Here is a 22,524-nt window from a genome sequence, read left to right on the forward strand (position 1 = left end):
AGTTATTAAGTGTCTCTGAGAAAACTCTTTATTACCATTATGCTTAACAGTTAAATAGGTCTCCTTACTAAAAATATTAATTAATAATTACATTTCTATTCAATAAAATAGTTTCAGGTGACTAGAGTATGCAGATTTTCCTTTTGTTTTTTTATTAAAAATAGTTACAGGTTAAATAGATATTTGTAGCAGACTGTTTTGCAATTTTCCTCCTACGGGAACCAGATGCAGTGAGTAACCTCAAGAAGAGCACAGACAGGCGGCTACTGCTGACTTGAATGGTGTCTTTTAGACTTAAGGTAGTACAGTTGGCGTCAGTAAATCCTGTGCACTCAACAGCAAGCTAAGGAGATGTCCGAATGATGTCCGAATGTTGGGCATTTTAGTAGGTAATGCTGTTTAGCGAAAGAGGAACTATTGTCTCGGCTGGCTGTAAAACAAGGTCGCTGAGATTGTAAACACGCAATCAGAAGCATTTTTTATTAATTTTACGAAGTGCCAACAAGCAAAAAGCAATATTTTGCTATACTGCCCTATGAAAAATTAATAAAAAAGCTTTTGATCGTGTGTTTATACGTTCGGCAACATTTTTTTTTACTGCCGTTGTTACCAACAGTTTCGCTTTTGCTAAGCACACCGTTGCCTGCTGCATTGTGCGGCTGTCGGACATCTCATATCCTTGCGAAGTGTACGGGCATTAATTCAGCCAACTCTTACTTTCTCATATTGATTTAAGAATTAACCAGACCATTTTCCTAACACTGAAACTGATAATACTACCACAAATTTCCCTCTTGTTGTTTTTGCAGACTGGAGCACCTCAGGACAGAGACGTCGTTTCCCGGACTGTAGATAATGTAACTATGTCTTCTCCTCTCATTGACTCTACTTCCTAAGTGCATTGCGTGTCCTGTGTCTAGCCCGTGACTGTCGTAGATAGCTAACCGTCCCTCTGAGGCAGGGGATTCCTCATGTCCGTAGAATTAGTCTATAGTTTCGAGTGACCTCAGGAATGATGCAGGAAATATTTTTGCTTTTTATTTTCAATATCAGGAGCAACTTTTACTCTCTCTAAAGCCAAAAATAAAAGGGATACTTTTGTTTAATACTGTACAGTCTTCCCATATTGTATAAAGGGTTTTCTTCAATGATTGAAATGCTTTGGTATGGTGGGTTGTGAAGTGGAAAACTTCAGAGGATGATGTGTTTGTTTAGTCACCTTCAGTCATCTCCATCGCAGTAGATTATCACGTTAATATTGACAGTACGACAGATGATAGGATGATAGTAAAGTCGGTACTTTAACCCTTTTACCCCCAGGCTATTTGGAAATTTCCAACCCTTAACCCCCTGGGGGTTATTTTTTTCCCAGCACATTTTGCAATATATATTTTTTATATTGCTTTAAAAACCTTAATTTTTGTCTTAGAGAGGTCAGGTTGGTCTCATTCTCTTGGAAAATGCCTGAATTTTCTCAAAAAATTATCACAAAATATGAAAAAAAAATATTTATAGCATTTTTTTGCAAGGACCTACCGGTACGTCCATGGGGGTAAAGGGATGGCTTTTGTGAAACGTACCAGTACGTCCCTTGGGGGTAAAAGGGTTAATATTGACAGTACGACAAATGATAGGATGATAGTAAAGTCGATACTTTAAATAGCTCTTGTGGTTTTTGTTTTAGTTGAATGGCATTTGGTAATATTTTAATTATATTGAAGTTTGGAGGCATCGCCCAGGGAAATATTCATAAAGAGTAAATTAATTTTATTTTATTACGTAGAAAAAGACGTAATGGTTGTCTGTATGTCTTATTCATTTCATGCCAATTTCGACTTATTCTAAAAGGTTTTATTTTATCCTTATACATGATTTTGTAGTAAAAGACGTAATGGTTGTCTGTATGTCGTATTCATTTCATGGCAATTTCGACTTATTCTAGAAAGTTGAATCCTATCACGGAACTGTGAGCATCATCGGCTGCAAACCTTAAGTACAAGCTAGAGTCCAAGAGTTCTGTAGATGGCAGTACTGAATTCATTTACAAGCTTTTATATGTCACATTAATTAGATCTACAAATTGAATAGTAAATGTATTTCTCACAGTGTGTTCTCTAGAGAAATACCAGCATCTTGATTCGTAAGAGGATGGTTGAAAAACTAAAAATTAAATTACATATATGAATATGTTTTGGCTGATACAAATTTAGAAAGGATTCATAGCTATCAAAATTAAGATATGTATTCAAATGTCTTGTTGACATAATAGTTAACTGTCGAGACAAATGCTAATATTTAAGATCGTATCCTGATTCTTGCATGTTAACAATGTTCAGGTGCTTATATAGATTTTTTTTCTATTTGGGAGTTTAATTGGGAATTTGTGGTTTTTTCCTTCATATATTTTGTAGTATGACTAACCATATCTGTTATTAGGATTTAGTCTATGCCTTGTTAGAATTGAAATGTAGATAGTTAAAAATAGAAGCTTGCATTCACGACAGTGGTTCCTAAAGTGGTTAAGGCTGGTGCCCCCTTGGCCAGTGATTTGAGAATTCTGGAAGTGTTTTTTAACATAGAGACTGTGCAGTGAGAGTAAGTGGTGATGTAGCTATTAACCTTCTGGAAGGGTTGTAAGCGATGATATGGCTCTCGGAGGATAGAACTGCCAGTGATCATGGGCTAAACCACGACTTCCACTTACTGAATGGCTTCTACAGCATTTACAACACTTTTACATACATACATACATATACCAAGGCACTTCCCCCAATTTTGGGGGGTTAGCCGACATCAACAAATGAAACAAAACAAAAAAGGGGACCTCTACTCTCTACGTTCCTCCCAGCCAGACTTTTAGAAGGCTAAAATCATTAGCTACTCCACTAACAGATGGAGGTCAATTTTATGACCTATAAATCGCATAACTATATTTCTTTGCATTAGTGTTTGTGCTGCTATATGAAGCAAACACACACAAGTGATTATTCAGTAGAAATCTGCAGATATTATTTCTAAAATGGTCTTAATACACCTTTTGCCTCACTGTCCAACCAATATCCATCCACCGCCTACTTTGGGAATCACTGCTCTAGTTTAAGAAGGGTCAGTAAAGTTGTCGTGCAATAGTACTCCTTAGGACGTCAAATTTTTGTATAGCGTTGCAGTTTTTTCAGTCCAGAGGAATAATTTTTCGTCCAGAAGTTTGAAGTTTAGAATTTTGATTTGACGCAGAGTTTTTTCAGTCCTGAGGAATAATTTTTCGTCCAGAAGTTTGAAGTTTAGAATTTTGATTTGACGCAGAGTTTTTTCAGTCCTGAGGAATAATTTTTCGTCCAGAAGTTTAGAATTTTGATTTGACACAGAGTTTTTTCAGTCCCGAGGAATAATTTTTCGTCCAGAAGTTTGAAGTTTAGATTTTCAATATCAAACTTACCCGATGATCATATAGCTGCATCCCTGCTGCCCGACAGAAAAAAAAAAACCTACGGGAGGAATACGCCAGCGATCGCTATACAGGTGGGGGGTGTACATCAACAGCGCCATCTGTCAAGTAGGTACTCAAGTACACGATGTCAACAACGAACCAATTTTCCCTCTGTCGTGCCACAGGCAAGACCTACTAAATACGCCGTCCCTAACTGGATTTGTTTTCACAACGTTTTGGTGAAGTACACTATTCCAGTTTTGAGCTTTCGCTATGCAGGGGTTTTATCTTCATTTCAAACCTTGAACTCGTTTTGGATAGATTTAATTTTGGTGACGAAGAGAGTATGGACTCTCTTTCACTTTTAAATGGCCGACCCTTCCCTTAGACGGAAGTGTGTTTAGGTTTTTGGTAATTTTGCTTAACAAATTATAGATCTATTTATTTTATATCTCTCCGCCTTTATAGGCCTCTTCGATTAACTTTCCATTTATTATAAACTTATAAAATTAATTTTTATGTTTGTTTATATGCGACCTTTCCTAATAGTAGGCGGTCCTTACTTGGAACCGAAGTTAATTAACATTGAGCCCGTCATATCATATTTTCCTTTTAAGAATTTATACTTTTTTAATTTTAATGTTTTTGAAAGAATTTCTTTGATAGTCTCGTACTGTTTTCAAAGATGATCTAACGTTTAGTTTAGTCTCCGCAGTTGTTGACGTTCAGAACGTTCAACATGCGCTCTATCGTTACGATAGAGAGAGAGTATTTCACGGTTTCACGTTGCAGTGAGAGTAAACCGATTCTAGCGTTTCGTTCATTCTTTCTTAGCTTAAATGGTTTTAATTCTAATAAAGGAACTTTTTATTTGGGAAACCTTTCAGTTTTTTCCTTTAGCAAATAATATGTTTTAACGATATATATTGGGCTCTTCTCTCAGGTTCTAAGTCAAGAGAGAAGAGAGAGAGAGATAGAGACGGAGGGAGAGAGAGGAGAATAAACGTTTCGTTCAAGCGGGTAACGTTGTTCTCGTTTTTTACTCTTCTCCCTAGTCGCTGTAGGGGAAGAAGGTAAAACGTTTCTAGAGTTTTATTCTTGTTCCCAGGCTTTATGCGGTGAGAGATTTTAAACGTAGTTTATTTGATCTAGTGTTTAGTCTCTTTTCCAGCCACTGAATTCTTTATCTTTCATTATGTTTTTCTGTTGCATTGTAAAACTGTTTTCGCAATTACTACCTTTTAATGAAGGATAGGATTGCTTGTTTCAGGTACAAATCACTTAAAGTTTCGATTTCAGTGAAATAAGTGCAAACAGAAAATCAAAAGTGATATGCGCAAAGTGTTACAATGTTGCGTTCGAGGGTTCGTCTGTTCGTGCCAGTTGTTCACCTAGTCCGATACCTCTTACAAGCTCCCAAGCCCAGGGGAGAAGTAATGTCGAAGGACTTATGGGTTCCACAGGCCTTGATATACGAACAGACGTTTCCCTCGGTGGTTTCGGGTGTATCTACACACGTTGCCGACGTGATCGCCCCACCCACATAAAGACGAGAGAGCCCTTTTATTCCTCGTCTGCGGAAGAGGTTTCTCGCAGAAACCATGGACCAAATCTTGCAGCTTTAAGTGCAAGTCGGTCCCTTCCGCGCAAGTCCAACGGCCTAGGTGTAGCCACTGGGTCAGTTCGGACTCGCTGCAGTCATCCGACGACTGCACACCTCCCAAGAGAGGCAAGGTGGTACCGCAACAGGCAGTAACTCCGTCTGTTGCCGCACCAGCTGTTTTAGACCCTCAGTCACAACGGACAGTAGCTCCGTTTGTTGCCGTCTTTGGTAGACCCTAGTGGTCCATGCGGCAGACTTTGCAGTCTCAGCTTGCTTCCTTCATGCAGGAGTATCCTGCTGAGAAGGTTGACACTGCACCTGTTAACCTACAACCTGCCACGGTTGTGCGCTCAGCAGATACTGCGGCCGCCAGCTCCCACACTCCACCTGTGAGAGCTCCACCACCGATGCGCAGTCGACCCTGCCAGACGCATGTTCATGCTGCACCCTCCGTTGACATGCGTGAGCTACCGCATCAGCAGTGGGAAGGTGCTGTCAAGCTGCCGTGTTTTGACGCAATGCGGCATGCTCCGCAACCCACGGCAGTCCCTCCCACGCACCAGCACTCCGCTTTTGTTGTTGCCAGCTCCCACTCCGACTGCGGAGAAGGTTGACGATGCACCCGTTGGCCTACAGCCTACCACGGTTGTGCGCCCGGCATGGCTGCCTGCTCCCACACTCTTGTTGTGGGAGCTCCTCCACCCATGCGCAGTCGACCCTGCCAGACGTATGCTGACTCCCACAGACACACGGAGCTCTCCGTTGCCGTGCGTGAGCTACCACAAGCTGCCGTGTTTTGACACGGTGTGTCAGCCTCCGCAACACACTGTGGTTACCTCCACTCGCCCGCAGCAAACTAGTCAGTCAGGAGTTGAGGCTTCCCCACACAGCTTTGGTTGTTGCCAACTCACAGACTGTCAAACAGTTACATGGCGTTGCCTTCTGGTCTGCTACTAATACACCAGTGCTGTATGTCCTCACGCACCTGTTGTGGTTGACAGTTCAGTTTTTGACAGTTCACAGACTGTCAAGCAGTTTCATAACGTTGCCTTCTGGTCTGCTGCTTATGCACCAGTGAAACCCTCACTGAGATAACCTAGCTTTTCTCGGACATGGTTCCTGTAGATGAGAAAGTGCTGTTCTCCCTCCTTCTGATATTCCCTTGAGGACTCTGTCATTTGGAGAGGAGCCTTAAACTGCTTAGCCTCCTATGGACTTTAATTAAAGCATAACATGCTTCCAGGGAGGGTAAATGGTTCCGCTTCAGTCGCTAACCCAGTCTGTTGCCACACCTGCTCCCATAGACCTTGGGCTTTGTTGCAAGACATGCAGTCCAAGCTTAGTCCTTGCTAGAGGATTTTTTACGGAGAAGAACCTTCTTGCCAACAACCTTCCTACCGGTTGGTTGTACGCCCTGTTGACGCTGAGATATCCTACTCACGTCCGCCAGTTGAGATGGTTCCTCCTCCGGTGCGACCCAGTGTGGGTTGCCAGTCGCACGGTGACATTAAACGACTCTCGGAGGTGGTTGTGGACGTTCAGTGTGTCACTAGGAAGACGTTCAACAACCAGCAGAGGTGGCTTGTTGTGACTCAGTGCGGCAACCTCAGCAACCCGATAAGGGGTTGTCTGCACAACCCAGACAGTCTAGACAGTTTCGGGTTGTCGCTGTACTTCCTCGCTTCCCCATGGTTGACAGTTCACAGACTGTGCAGCAGTACCATGATCTTGTGTCCGGCTCCGTCACGCATCCACCATTGCGACCGGATTCAGCGAGTCAGACGTTGCCCACTCCGTTGCCGTTTCCTCATCAGTTTCGGATGAGGAACCCTCTGATGAGGACATGGCTGAACAAGACGATCAACCCCCAGCCCTGCTATCCATCCAGAAGATGCTGAAGAAGGAACACGGCCCTGTCAGGCTGTGGATGAGTCGGGTTAGGACACTGTCATCCGTGGTTCAATTGGTGTCACTTGGAAGACTACACCTCCGTCCTCTTCGGTTTCATCTAGCTCTTCACTGGAAAAGGACAAGACGCTAGAAGCGGTCTCGATCCCGGTTTCCGGAAGATAAGTCTGGTCTGACTGGATGAAAGGACTTTATCAACCTTTGTTAGGGTCTTCCCCTGACTGTTCAGACTCCCAACCACGTTCTCTTTTCAGACGCATCGGACGTAGGCTGGGGTGCGACCTTAGGCGGTAGGGAATGCTCGGGATTATGGAACTCGAGTCAAAGGACAATGCATTTCAACTCCAAGAAGCTTCTGGCAGTACGTCTGACCTGGAAAAGCTTCAGGTCTCTCCTTCAAGGCAAAGTAGTGGAGGTGAACACAGTCAACTCCCTGCTTTGATGTACATCACCTAGCAAGGAGGGACCTACTCTCTGACATGGTACGAGTTCGCAAGTGACCTCCTCTCCTGTTCAACAGGTCTAGACTTTTCACTAGTAACAAGTTTCTTCCAAGGCAACTTGAATGTCTTAGCAGATTGTCTCAGTAGGAAGGGACAATAATTCCAACATATTGGACCCTCCACTAGGATGTATGCAAGAGACTTTGGGTCACCTGGGGCCAGCCAACCATAGATCTCTTCGCAACCTCGATGTCCAAGAGGCTCTCAATACTTTGCTCACCTATCCCGGACCCAGCAGTAGTTCTTTTAGATGCATTTCAACTAGATTGGTCTCATCTAGATCTATATGCATTCCCTCCGTTCTAGATTGTCAACAAGGTACTGCAGAAGTTCACCTCTCACGAAGGGACAAGTGGACGCTAATTGCTTCCCTCTGGCCCGCGAGAGAATAACTTACCGAGGTACTTCGATGGCTAGTAGACGTTCCCAGAACTCTTCCCCTAAGGGTGGACCTGCTACGTCTGCCACGCGTAAAGAAGGTACTCTAAGGCCTCCACGCTCTTCGTCTCACTGCCTTCAGAGTATCGAAAGACTTTCGAGAACTAGAGGTTTTTCGAAGGAGGTAACCAGAGCGATTGCTAGAGCAAGGAGAACATCCACCCTTAGAGTCTACCAATCGAAGTGGGAAATCTTTCGAAACTGGTGCAAGTCAGTATCCGTATCCTCGACCAGTACCTCTGTAACTCAAATAGCTGACTTCCTCTTATATCTGAGGAAAGAGCGATCTCTTTCAGCTCCCACTATCAAGGGTTACAGAAGCATGTTGGCATCAGTCTTCCGTCACAGAGGCTTAGATCTTTCCAACAATAAAGATCTACAGGACCTCCTTAAGTCTTTTGAGACCACGAAGGAGCGTCGTTTGGTTACACCTGGTTGGAATTTAGACGTGGTTCTAAGATTCCTTATGTTAGACAGGTTCGAACCACTTCAATCAGCCTCCCTGAAAGATCTCACCTTTAAGACTCTTTTCCTGATATGCTTAACCACAGCTAAAAGAGTCAGTGAGATTCATGCCTTCAGCAAGAACATCGGATTCTCATCCGAAACGGCTACATGTTCTACATCTTGGTTTTCTAGCTAAACACGAGCTGCCTTCTCGGCCTTGACCAATATCGTTCGATATTCCAAACTTTTCGTATGGTTGGAAATGAACTAGAAAGAGTATTATGTCCTGTAAGAGCTCTTAAGTTCTATTTTAAAACCATTACGAGGCCCGTCTGAAGCTTTATGGTGTTCAGTTAAGAATTCATCTTTGCCTATGTCAGAGAATTCTTTATCCTTTTTTTTATCAGACTGTTAATACGAGAAGCTCATTCCCTTCTGAATGAGGAAGACCAAGCTTGGCTGAAGGTAAGGACACACGAAGTTAGAGCTGTCACAACTTCCGTGGCCTTTAAACAAAATAGATCTCTGCAAAATATATTCGACGCAACCTATTGGAAAAGCAAATCAGTGTTCGCGTCTTTTAACTTAAGAATGTCCAGTCTCTTTACGAGAACTGCTACACTCTGGGACCATTCGTAGCAACGAGTGCAGTAGTGGTGGGGGCTCCACCACTACAATTCCCTAATTCCAGAACCTTTTTAATCTTTCTCTTGAAATATTTTTGGGTTGCCCGGAAGGCTAAGAAGCCTTTCGCATCCTACTTGATTTGGCGGGTGGTCAAAATCATTTCTTGAGAAGCGCCTAGATTAAAGGTTTTGATGAGGACCTTTAGTATGGGTTGCAACCCTTCATACTTCAGCTCCTAGGAGTCGCTCAGCATCCTATGAGGATCGCGAGGCTCAGTAAGGAAGACGTACTTAAAAAAGGCAGAGTAATTATTCAAGTCGTCTTCCTTACCAGGTACTTATTTATTTTATGCTTGTTATTTTGAATAACTGCTAAAATGAAATACGGAATACTTAGCTCATAATGTCAACTTGTTATGCTGGTCTCTACCCACCCCCCTGGGTGTGAATCAGCTATATGATCATCGGGTAAGTTTGATATTGAAAAATGTTATTTTCCTTAGTAAAATAAATTTTTGAATATACTTACCCGATGATCATAAATTAAAGGACCCACCCTTCCTCCCCAATAGAGAACCAGTGGGACAGAGGAGAAAATTGGTTCGTTGTTGACATCGTGTACTTGAGTACCTACTTGACAGATGGCGCTGTTGATGTACACCCCCACCTGTATAGCGATCGCTGGCGTATTCCTCCCGTAGGTTTTTTTTTTTCTGTCGGGCAGCAGGGATGCAGCTATATGATCATCGGGTAAGTATATTCAAAAATTTATTTTACTAAGGAAAATAACATACAGTGAACCCTCGCTACTTCGCGGTTCGACAATCGCGGATTCACCACTTAGCGGGGTTTTCCCATAACCCATATATATATACATATCGCGGATTTTCCGGAAAATTCGAAAATACCGCGAAATCTGAAGATAACCAAATACGATATTTTGTTACCTGTAATTCCATTAATACTGTAATTAGTAATATCTGCTCTTACTGATTGTTCATTGCATTACATATGATATATAATTCAGCACAGAAAGAAATAAAACACGAAAAGAGAATGTGATCATACGATAATTCAGTACGTAGTAAAATTAAATCGAACATGAAACGCAAATCAGATGCAGTCATACCATATTAGAATGGTGTGTACTGTAATGGATGTGCTTCTTTTCCATGAATCTTTTGTATGTATACGTACGTAGTACAGTACTGCATCCAATAATATTCTTTGTTGCAAAAATCACATTTCGAATAAGTACTGTAAGCGTACGAGAGAGAGAGAGAGAGAGAGAGAGAGAGAGAGAGAGAGAGAGAGAGAGAGAGAGAGAGAGAGAGAGCGTAAAATAGCGTACGTACGTAAATTTTTATTATTATTGTTATTATTATTATTATTGTTGTTGTTGTTAATAAAATTATTATTGTTATTATTATTAATCATTATTATTATTATTATTACTGTACTGTACAGTATTATTATCATTATTTATTATTATTACGGTACCCTTGTACTTAATCTACGTACGTTCAGTATGCGCGGGGCATCTTCTATGAGTAACCAACGCACCATGTACTGTAAGACGGGTTGTGATTGGTTCAAGCGCTGACAGATGACGAATCAAAACTCAAGTTTTGTTATCTAGCCTGTGATTGGTGTTTTGCCCGCATCTTCAACTTCCAGCATCACAGTTCTCGCGGGTCTGCATCGTTCACTTTCTCTTTCCGCGTATTGCTGAGTAGACGTTCTTAACTTTGTGAAGTTTAATCTGTGCTGTGTGCGACTGTTTTAAGTTGAACTTTTTGTTGAACTTTCTGTTACAATGGCTCCCAAGCGTTCTGCTTCTAGTAAGGCTGGTAGTGAGCCTAAACGCCACCGAAGAATGATGACGATAGCTGAGAAGGTTACGCTTCTCGACATGTTAAAAGATGGTAGAAGTTACGCGGCCGCCGGCCGCCATTTTGGCATCAACGAATCCACCGTTCGCTACATCAGGAAGGACGAGGCGAACATTAGAAAGACTGCTGCAATCACCTTTAGCAGATCAGCGAAGCGAGTCGTTACAACGCGTAATAAAACGATCGTACGCATGGAAGGTGCTTTAGCTGTGTGGATTGCCGACTGTCGGAAGAAGAACATAGCGTTGGATACGAACACCATCCGAACAAAGGCTTTGAGCTTGTATGAGAATTTTGCGGCAAAGGAACCTCATGACGACGATGGCGACCATGCTGAAGAAGATGATGATGTAGATGATCCTCAACCAGGGACCTCCACTGATTCCCAGCGTCAGAAACAACGTTTTTCCGCCAGCAAAGGATGGTTCGCGAAGTTTCAGAAACGCTTCGCCCTGAAAAGCGTTTCCCTGCATGGGGAGTCTGCTTCCGCTGACACTGCCGCTGCTGAAACTTACGTGAACCAGACTTTCAAGAACATTATTGCTGAAGGTGGATACAAGCCGGAACAAGTGTTTAATATGGATGAAACCGGCTTGTTTTGGAAGAGAATGCCGTCGCGAACTTTCCTGTTCAAAGAGGAAGCCAAAGCCTCTGGCTTTAAGGCATTCAAGGATCGCGTTACCCTCGTGATGTGTGGCAATGCTGCTGGATTTTTGTTAAAGCCGGGGCTTATTTATAAGTCGAAAAATCCTCGCGCTTTGAAAAACAAAAATAAGAATCTCCTTCCCGTGTACTGGATGCATAATCAAAAAGCATGGATTACGAAGATGCTGACCTCCAACTGGTTCCACCAGTGTTTCATCCCGCAAGTCCATGAATATCTCTTAGAGAAGGGCTTGCCATTCAAGATCCTTCTCCTTATGGATAACGCTGGTGGACACGCAACTGACCTGTCGCGTGAGGGCGTTCAGGTTGAGTTCCTGCCACCCAACACCACGTCATTAATTCAACCAATGGACCAGGGGGTTATCAGGGCGTTCAAGGCCCTCTACACGAAGAATACCTTGGCGGACCTCGTTGCGTGTGTGGATGCTGCCCAAGATGACGAGGATGAAGACTTCAACTTGAAGGCGTACTGGCGGCAGTACACCATAGCCACGTGCCTGCAGAATATTCAAAAGGCACTTCAAGAGATGAAACCTGCAACCGTAAATGCGAGCTGGAAGAAGCTGTGGCCCGATATTGTTTACGACGACAAGGGATTTACTCCGTCGGAAATCCAACACTCTGCAATATGGAAATCTGTGCAGTTGGCTGCCATAATTGGGGGTGACGGGTTTGGCGACATGACGACTGAAGACGTCGACGAGTTGTTGGACTGCCATTCCCAGCCCCTAACTGACGCAGACCTCGAAGACCTGACGAAATCGGCAAGTGAGGAAGAGAGTGAGGGTACCCAGGAAGAGACCCAAGAAAATGTAGAAGAAACGGGCTTAACATTAGAACGGCTCGCCAAGTTCTGCAACCATATGAAGGAGGCGAAAGAAATGTTGCAAGAGTGGGACGAGGATATGGTTCGCTCGATGCAATTCTGCAACAAGGTCGATGACATCACGACTCCCTACAGGATGCTCTTGGATCGAAAAAAGAAGCAGCGGCAACAACTTCCGATCACAATGTTTTTTCAGCCTCGCAAAAAAGAGCCAGTTCCTCCTGCTAGTACGCCTTCGGAAGAAATTGAAGAAGTTGAAGAGGTGTCCCAGGAAAAGACACCTCCGTCTGAAGAGACGTAAAATACTATCATTGACTGCACAGTAGAACACATCATCAGCTTCATCATCATCATTTCTACTGTGCAGCAAATTCATCGCCATCGTCATTCAAGTTTTTCTTGAACTTCTTTCGTGGTGAGTACAGTAACAATCTTTATTTTTTACTTTAACCTGTTTTATAGTTTAGTAATGTACGTACTGTATGCATTAAGTTAAAGGGAAGGTTTTAAAAGTCTACATGTTGTAACCTATCATATTTTTTTTGTTTAAAATTTACATTTACGTACGTAAAACAATCTCTCTCTCTCTCTCTCTCTCTCTCTCTCTCTCTCTCTCTCTCTCTCTCTCTCTCTCTCTCTCTCTCTCTCTCTCTCTCTCTCTCTCTCTCTCAAATTGTTTTCCTGCTTTGCTACGTACAAGTACTGTATAATTTATATTTGTAAGGTAACATATTTTGTAAATGCTTTGTACTGTAAATACTGTATGTACTGTATCATTATTTATCACTATCATCATGCGTGTTAAATGCCTTGTTTGTTCTGAGCGTGGTTGTTTACTGAGCGTACACGCCGTCGTTTCAGGCGGCGTCATAAAGAAAAAGATTTCATTTGGAAGTCCTAAGAAAAATACGTAAACTAAAACATTGGTAATAAAAAAATCAACATACAGTACTGTATAATCAATATAATCGATGCAAAAACTAACCATACGTACATATATGTGTACACTAAATGAGTTTGTTTCTTCATTATGATCAGAGATGAACGTAAACAAAACATTGGTTGCCATTTTTTATCGTGCTTTTTAGGTGTTTAGGAAACACATGATATAAAATCGCCTTTAATATTTGTGCCTGTTTTAGTTTAGGGTGCTGTAGTACATGCATTAAGTGTTCTGTACATTACAGGGTGTAAAGGGTGGTTTGTTAACAGTACTACGTACAAGGGAAGGTTTTAAAAGTCCGAATATACATGTTAAATAAATAGGTAAATATGGTGTCACTACTTCGCGGATTTTCACCTATCGCGCCCGCGTCTGGAACCTATCTACCGCGATAAACGAGGGTTCACTGTATTTTGATTTGACGCAGAGTTTTTTCAGTCCTGAGGAATAATTTTTCGTCCAGAAGTTTAGAATTTTGATTTGACGGAAGAGACTATATAAGCCGTATAAAGTATTCAGATCTTGAAAACATGTTAACCCTTTTACCCCCAGGCTATTTGGAAATTTCCAACCCTTAACCCCCAGGGGTTATTTTTTATTCAAGCACATTTTGCATGTATATATTTTTCAAATTGCTCTAACAGCCTTAATTTTTGTCATAGAGAGGTCAGGTTGGTTTCATTCTCTTGGAAAATGCCTGAATTTTCTCAAAACATCCAAAAAAAAAAAAAAAAAAAAAAGAAAAAAAAAATGTAAAATGCATTTTTTTGCAGGGACGTACCGGTACGTCCATGGGGGTAAAGGGATGTGTTTTGTGAAACGTACCAGTACGTCCTTTGGGGGTAAAAGGGTTAAGTTTATGTATTAGATAATTCCCTTTAGAATTAGGTAATTTACAACTGTAGGAGGAAGTACAGGTGGGCACAGATGTTCCTTGCTTTTCCAACTAGGGTTATAGCCTAGCTAATAATAATAATAATAATAATGTGTACTATGTCGCACCCTTACCTTGTGGCGAACCTTGTGGCGAATAACCAAACAGATAGTTTAGGGAGAAATGGCCAAGGTAGTGGGCGGGGTCAAACACTGGAACTTACCGCGCAGTAAGGGTATGTCTGAGCGCGCTTCAGAGCGAGACGTACCACGAATTCTTGTGTCTAACCGTACAATACACTGTGACATTTTTCGGTGGTGGGACATAGATGTTACTCAAGGTGCTTGATAATGTCCCTTGTTCAGTAGCTACATATCTATATATTAAGGAAAGCTTAGAACTTGTATAGTCAAGGGCTAGTTATAGTACTCAATCTAGACTGTATTGGATTATGTAGTATCTCTGTTTTATGATAGATTTTGTTGCTTAGAAATATTTAAACTCATTAAACAGTGTTAGAAAACATTTTCCTCCCTCGAAGAGTAGCTGTCGTTAAGGTTGTCAGGTATAATATTACTCTAAATCAGTGGTTCCCAAACTACCTTACATGACGCCCCCTTTTTGCTTCCAGTATACCCGTACGCCCCCACTCCTCTCTTTTCTTTTTTATGAAATGATTCTTACATTTATTTCTTAGCATTTTACAGGAAAAAAGATTTGTGTGTGTATTACATTTAAATAATAAAAGCCACTCAAACAAATAATAGTACATTCCAGTAACTAAAAACGAAACATTTGGTTCAAAGTGAGCGAAAAAAAGTTTGAATATTAGCAAATTGGTAAAATTGAGTTGCAATTTGAAGAATAGATAATTTGAAAACATGGCATATAATATTTGGAAATACTTATGAGACTAAGGCCCAATTTCTGGTCAAATTTAGTGAGATGGATGCATGTATGTAATGACAGATATTTGTTCTTTTAAGTAATTTTGAGCAGATGACTTCACGCCCCCCTTGTATCGTCCTCACGCCCCCCTAGTGGGGCGCGCCCCCCAGTTTGGGAACCACTGCTCTAAATTATACGGAAATAAGAATAATTCAGTTTGACGTCAATTTAGGAAAAAGACCAAATGGAATGTATATTTTGTTTACATTTATTAGAATTTGCTTTATTGTCGTACTGCCTTAATTTTTCACTTTCTCAGGCCGAGTTCTATGTCCTTTATATATATTCCTTCGCATGCAATTGAATGTACACCGTGGAATGATTTACAAAGCGTGCTTTGAAAGCTTCAAATTGTTAGTGGACCTGATTTTTTCAAGCGATTCTTTTCATAGTTTAGGCTACAGTGAACCCTCGTTTATCGCGGTAGATAGGTTCCAGACGCGGCCGCGATAGGTGAAAATCCGCGAAGTAGTGACACCATATTTACCTATTTATTTAACATGTATATTCAGACTTTTAAAACCTTCCCTTGTACGTAGTACTGTTAACAAACTACCCTTTTATGTACAGAATACTTAATGCATGTACTACAGTACCCTAAACTAAAACAGGCACAAATATTAAAGGCGATTTTATATCATGCGTTTCCTAAACACGCCAAAAAGCACGATAAAAAATGGCAACCAATGTTTTGTTTACGTTTCTCTGATCATAATGAAGAAACAAACGCATTTACTGTACACATCTGTGTATAGGTTAGTTTTTGCATCGATTATATTGATTATTCAGTACAGTAAGTTGATTTTGTTATTACCAATATGTATATATATATGGGTTATGAAAAAAATTAGCGAAGTGGTGAATCCGCGATGGTCGAACCGCGAAGTAGCGAGGGTTCACTGTATAGGAAATATTGCTGTCGACTTCTAGCTTGGTGTGATTTATTTTCGTTGGAGTACATTGTCATCCGTGTTGTGTAGTAGGAACTTTAGTCTAGATCAGTGAGATTTCAATCTTGTTTTTCTAACATTTTGCTTATCATATTTTATTTCGGTTGAGTCCCTTGTCAGGCTGGGAGGAACGTAGAGAGTAGAGGTCCCCTTTTTGTTTTTGTTTCATTTGTTGATGTCGGCTACCCACCTAAATTGGGGGAAGTGCCTTAGTATATGTATGTATGTATTTTGGATTGTGTTTTTGCAAGTAGTATCCCTTTTACCCCCAAGGTATATTGAACTTTCAAGCACAATTTGCTATATCTTGAATTGAATCGCTCTAACAGCAAAATTTAGTGTGGTTTCTAGGGCCTCGTTACGGCCCTTCCCTTTGATGAAGGAATTATCTAAATGGAAGACAGCCTGTGAATAGTGGTTTTCACACGCCCCTGATGTATACACGACACCCACAAGGTTCTCGCGCGAGGGTAGTAACCTCTGCATTCCATGCTTTTATCTTTCTCTGGTATATTTGGAAGATTTATATCAGAAAAAGTGTAAAGAAGGACATTTTCACCGGGCGTCGCAGGTCTCTCCCCAGAAATAGATTTTTCCTTCGTCAAAATCCCTTTTTTGTCATAGAGAGGTCAGGTTGGTCTCATTCTCTTGGAAAATGCCTGAAGTTTCTCATAAAGTTATCAAAAATATGCAAAAACATGTAAATAACAGTGTTTTGCAAGGACGTACCGGTACATCCACTGGGGGTGAAAGGCTTAAGACTTCTGTTCAAGTATGCATTTAGTATCAGAGATTAATTTTGATAGGTTTTTCATCATATAAGTGTAGTTACAGATAGGATTATCTTTTAAGTAGTGTAACCAGCCTTATTAAGTGTAAATACACCTGGGATTGTCTTTTAAGTTCAGAATATCCTCAATTTGCTTATTGTGTTAAATGATACAATATTGTTTTATCACAGTAAAGATCTATGTATTTATTTACTAAGGCACTTCCCCCAATTTTGGAGGGTAGCTGACATCAAAGAAACGAAAGGGGACGTCTTCTCTCTACGTTCCTCCCAGCCTGACGAGGGACGCAGCCGAGTTTGGCTGGTACTGCTAGGGTGCCATAGCCCACCCTGCCCCGTTATCCATCACAAATGAAGTAAGGGATTCAGCATTATGAAACTTCACTTGTGGTGGATAATGGGGGAGGGTGGGCTGTGGCACCCTAGCAGTACCAGCCAAACTCGGCTGAGTCCCTCTTCAGGCTGGGGGGAAGTGGAGAAAGGAAAGGTCCCCTTTTGTTCCTTTGTTTGATGTCATCTAAACCCCAAAATTGGTAAATAGACGGTTGGATCTTTATAATTTTCCGAATGGTTGAAAGTTGAGGACCTTCCTTAGTGTAGCCAGACTAATGTAAAAATTTGTACGGAAAGGTAAGGAAGCAGTAATGTATTAGGTAGTTTTACCAAAGTAACTTTACAGATATATATCAGCTTCATTTTTTTATATCTTTTGTCGACGTTAAACTTCCAAACTTGATTATATTTTCCTGTAGTAGTTTTGGCATGGTTCATTTTATCCAAATTTATCTTTTGCATCGGTGTACTGGTCAGGTTTGTGGCATTAACCAATAGTTTATTTTTGTATTGTGCTATCATTTTTTTTATATTTATTATTTTTTGACGTCAAACGTCCAAACTTGATTATATTTTCCCGTAGTAGTTTTGGCATGGTTCTTTTTATCCAAATTTATATTTTTGCATCGGTGTACTGGTCAGGTTTGTGGCTTTAACCAATAGTTTATTTTTGTATTGTGCTAATTATTTATAATGTTATTTATTAACCCTTTTACCCCTAAAGGACGTACTGGTATTTTCCACAAAACTCATCCCTTTACCCCCATGGACGTACCGGTACGTCCTTGCAAAAAAATGCTATTAAATTTTTTTTTTTCATATTTTTTATAATTTTTGAAAAAATTCAGGCATTTTCCAAGAGAATGAGACCAACCTGACCTCTCTATGACAAAAATTAAGCTTGTTAGAGCAATTTTAAAAAATTATATAGCAAAATGTGCTCGAAATTTAACCTTATGGTGGGGGTAAAAGGGTTAATATATATAACCATCTCAGTAATATTTTATAACCCTTGTATATCCAGTAGACTAACAAAAAGCAAATCTCGAATGGGACCCTTATAGTTGCTAGCAGACATTTTGTTTTACAGGAAGGCAGTGATGCTTTTTATCATTTTGTCATCAGATCAATGTTTCAAAACATGTAGTATCTTATATCATTTTTCATCTTGATCAGGTTAGCAAACCTAAGACTGTGTGGTGATTTTTACGTACAGTAATTTAGATGGTCTTTATAATAACGTTATTTTGGGATAAATAGATGTTTTATGATGAATACTAACTGTACATCAAAAATATTTTAATAAATTAACTTTTGAGAACTTGTATTTATGTCTTATATATTGGCAAGTAGCATTTTACCCCCCAAGTTTCTTTCTACTCATTTGCGTTATAGATATATTTGCGGGACGTTAAAAAAAGTTACAACTTCATTCCTATTTCAGGAAGAACAGTTTATGACGACGGTCGAAGTCCGGGTGAAGCTGCCCGACGAGCTGAAGCCGGCGCTGGTCGACGACTGGGACCTCATTAACCGCCAGCGCAAACTCCCGATCATTCCAGCCCGCGTCACGGTCGACGTCATACTGGCCGATTACATCCGGGCCAAGACGAGCACCAAAAGCAATACGCCTAATAAGTGAGTCGAGTCCCTGGCGACCCGCTCAAGTCGGATAGTTTTTTGTGGTGTCTGTGACCTCACCATCCTTTTATGCTAAGGATAAGTGGTTTGGGAGAGCCTATAAGGCTTCCTGCTGATTTATCAGCAGCCATTGCCTGGCCCTCCTTGGTCCTAGCGTAGTTGGAGACCAGCAGCCATTGCCTGGTCCTCCTTGATCCTAGCGTAGATGGAGACCAGGCCTGGGCGCTGATCACACACACACACATATATATATATATATATATATATATATATATATATATATATATATATATATATACACTGTGTATATATATATATATATATATATATATATATATATATATATATATATATATATATATATATATATATATATATATATATATATATTAATATGGTCAGTCTCTATAGTCAATTCTTTTTAGCGAGGCAGATTTGCACCGACTCGCAGCGGTGCCCTTTTCGCTCGGAAAAGATTCCTGATCGCTGATTGGTTGGACGAGATAATTCTAACCAATCAGGTAGCAGGAAACTTTTCCGAGCGAAAAGGGCACCGCTGCGAGTCCGTGCAAATGCGGCTCATTAAAAAAAATTGAGTATAGGGCATTGTCCTGTTCCTAGCCTATATATACATACATGATAAACCAGCAAAATTATAGTATAAAACACAGTTTAAAAGGCTGAATGATAAACAATATAGGATCTTAATTCTGTTTTATTTATTAGTTTTGTTTATATGTTTAGCAGTAGTTTACCATTAATACTTTTTAACTTTTTTCCAGATTTGATATTAATGTTAATTCTGTGTATTCAATTTCTCTTCTTAACTTATAAGTATTGAATACTGTAGAGTACACTAATAAGAATATTTTTATTGAGTTGTTCACATTCCCGTATCTGACCTTGAGTCGTTCACATTCCCATATCTGAAATTGAGTTGTTCACATTCCCGTCTCTGGAAATTGAGTTGTTCACATTCCCGTATCTGAAATTGAGTTATTCACATTCCCGTATCTGAAATTGAGTTGTTCACATTCCCATAATAATTGCCATAATTCATACACAAAATCTGCGATAATTATTTTATAGGAAAACTCAATAATTTTAACCCTTTCACCCCCAAAGGACGTACTGGTATGTTTCACAAAACTCATCCCTTTACCCCCATGGACATACCGGTACGTCCTTGCAAAAAAATGCTATAAAATTTTTTTTCTTCATATTTTTGATAATTTTTTGAGAAAATTCAGGCATTTTCCAAGAGAATGAGACCAACCTGACCTCTCTATGACAAAAATTAAGGCTGTTAAACCAATTTAAGCAATATATATTGCAAAATGTGCTTGAAAAAAATAACCCCCTGGGGGTTAAGGGTTGGAAAGTTCCAAATAGCCTGGGGGTAAAGGGTTAATATGCAGTTATTAAACTGAATTTCATTTTACCTTATAACCTGCATTCTTTTATACAGCCAAATAAGACTCAATTGTCAGGGTAGATGCGAAGAGACAGTTTGCTTCCTGACTAAATTTGTATTCTTGGTTTAAAGGTTTAAAGGCTACTCATGAATGGCAGAGACAAGGGACAGTGACATGGCCCTATCAAGCAGGACAATGCCATAGAGACTGACCATATATATAAATACATATGATGAGCGTGCAAACCCCCTCTCTACCTAAGCTATGACTAAGGAGGGCATGGCAATGGCTGCTGATGACTCAGCAGATGGACCTATAAGCTCTCGCAAACCCCCCATCCTTAGCTCACAAAGATGGTGAAGTTGCAGCGACCAAAGAAACTAACGAGTTTAAGCAGGAATCGAACCCCAGTCTGGTATTCGTCAGTCAGGGATGGTACCACATTGGCCATCGCAACCCTAAGATAATTAAGAGAATTATAGTTTTTAAAAGAATTAGTGTTTAGGGTTATGTTAGCCTATTTGGAAAGTCCCTGGCTGGCGATATGTTGGACGGGGGTTCTGCCCAAGCCTGATATTTTCTAGTAGTGTCTGCAACCACACCATCCTTGTGAGCTACGGTTTTTAAAAGAATTAGTGTTTAGGGTTATGTTAGCCTATTTGGAAAGTCCCTGGCTGGCGATATGTTGGACGGGGGTTCTACCCAAGCCTGATATTTTCTAGTAGTGTCTGCAACCACACCATCCTTGTGAGCTACGGATTCGGGGTCTGGGGAGCCATTGCCTGGCCCACCCTGGTTTGAGGGAGAGAGGTCTATGGTCAGTCTCCAGGGTATTATCATTGTCCCTTGCCTCTGCCGTTCATTTAAACCTTTAAACCTTTGAAATGTACCTTCGTAATTTTATCTCGGCTGACGCATTCGCTTCCTTGCAGAGAAAGCGCAGTTCAAGAAGTGGTCGCTGGCTTGCGTGAATACTTCAATGTCATGTTGGGCACGCAACTCCTGTACAAATTCGAGAGACCGCAGTACGCCGACATCCTCCAGGAGCATAAAGATAAACAAGTTAGCAGTATATACGGATTTATTCACCTGATTAGACTGTTTGGTAAGATTACGTTGCTTGTCTTTATTCTTTTATTATTATTATTATTGTTATTATTATTATTACTAGCTAAACTACAACCCAATTGAGAAAAGCAGTATGTTATAAGCCCAAGGGCTCCATTAGAGAAAAATAGCCTAGTGAGGAAAGGATATTTAGTAATAAACTATAAGAAAGGTAGTCAGATTTAACATCCGCCCCATTGACTTCTCCGTCTCAATTTAATTCATTGCTGCTTGAATCCGTCTCCTAAGTTTGTTGGGATTTTAAGGACTTTTTTTTATCGTTTGAGATTAATAATTACTTATTATTAGTATTATTACTAGCTAAGCTACAACCCTAGCTGGAAAAGCAAGATGCTATAACCCCAAGGGCTCCAACAGGGAAAAAATAGCCCTGTGAGGAAAGAAAATAAATAAACTACATAAGTAATGAATAATTAATATAAAATATTTTAAGATTATAACAACGTTAAAATAAATATATCATATATATACTACAGAGACATATCATTCACGTAGTATATTATGAAGTATAAAATTGATCAAGACCTCTGAAGAATTTAAACTAAAAAAAAAACTTGAAATTAATACATGGTAGGAAAAAATATGATGCACTATTTAATAAAAAAAAGTACCAGTAAAATATTATTTTTGTCTTTTGAGTCAATATCAGGAAAGTAGTTTTTGTTACTTCTAATAATATATTGGGAATTATGTATCAAGAACTATTAACCCTTTTACCCCCAAAGGACGTACTGGTACGCTTCACAAAACTCATCCCTTTACCCCCATGGACGTACCGGTACGTCCTTGCAAAAAAATGCTCTAAAAAAAAATTTCTCATATTTTTGATAATTTTTTGAGAAAATTCAGGCATTGTCCAAGAGAATGAGACCAACCTGACCTCTCTATGACAAAAATTAAGCCTGTTAGAGCAATTAAAAAAAAATATACTAAAAAATGTGCTGGGAAAAAAATAACCCCCTGGGGGTTAAGGGTTGGAAATTTCCAAATAGCCTGGGGGTTAAAGGGTTAATTGTTCAGTGGCTACTTTCCTCTTGGTAAGGGTAGAATAGAGACTTTAGCTATGGTAAGTAGCTCTTCAAGGAGAAGGACACTCCAAAATCAAAACATTGTTCTCTAGTCTTGGGTGGTGCCATAGCTTTTGTACCATGGTCTTCCACTGTCTT

At 40.3% G+C, this 22,524-nt stretch overlaps 1 protein-coding gene across 4 annotated transcripts in view; it reads left to right on the forward strand.

Moving 5' to 3' along the window:
• MRG15 (MORF-related gene 15) overlaps positions 1-22,524 on the forward strand; it is an 82,617-nt gene that overhangs the window by 49,983 nt on the left and 10,110 nt on the right. For 2 of the 4 annotated variants that reach the window (XM_068368601.1, XM_068368602.1), the window contains exons 6-8: positions 810-857; positions 18,619-18,812; positions 21,163-21,335. In XM_068368601.1, the coding sequence (XP_068224702.1) occupies positions 810-857; positions 18,619-18,812; positions 21,163-21,335 (415 nt within the window). The remainder of the gene's footprint in view (positions 1-809; positions 858-18,618; positions 18,813-21,162; positions 21,336-22,524) is intronic. The other 2 variants (XM_068368603.1, XM_068368604.1) reach the window with 1 other exon arrangement.

Source organism: Palaemon carinicauda, unplaced genomic scaffold (genome assembly GCF_036898095.1).
Source record: "Palaemon carinicauda isolate YSFRI2023 unplaced genomic scaffold, ASM3689809v2 scaffold248, whole genome shotgun sequence".
NCBI classification, from domain to species: Eukaryota; Metazoa; Arthropoda; class Malacostraca; order Decapoda; family Palaemonidae; genus Palaemon; species Palaemon carinicauda.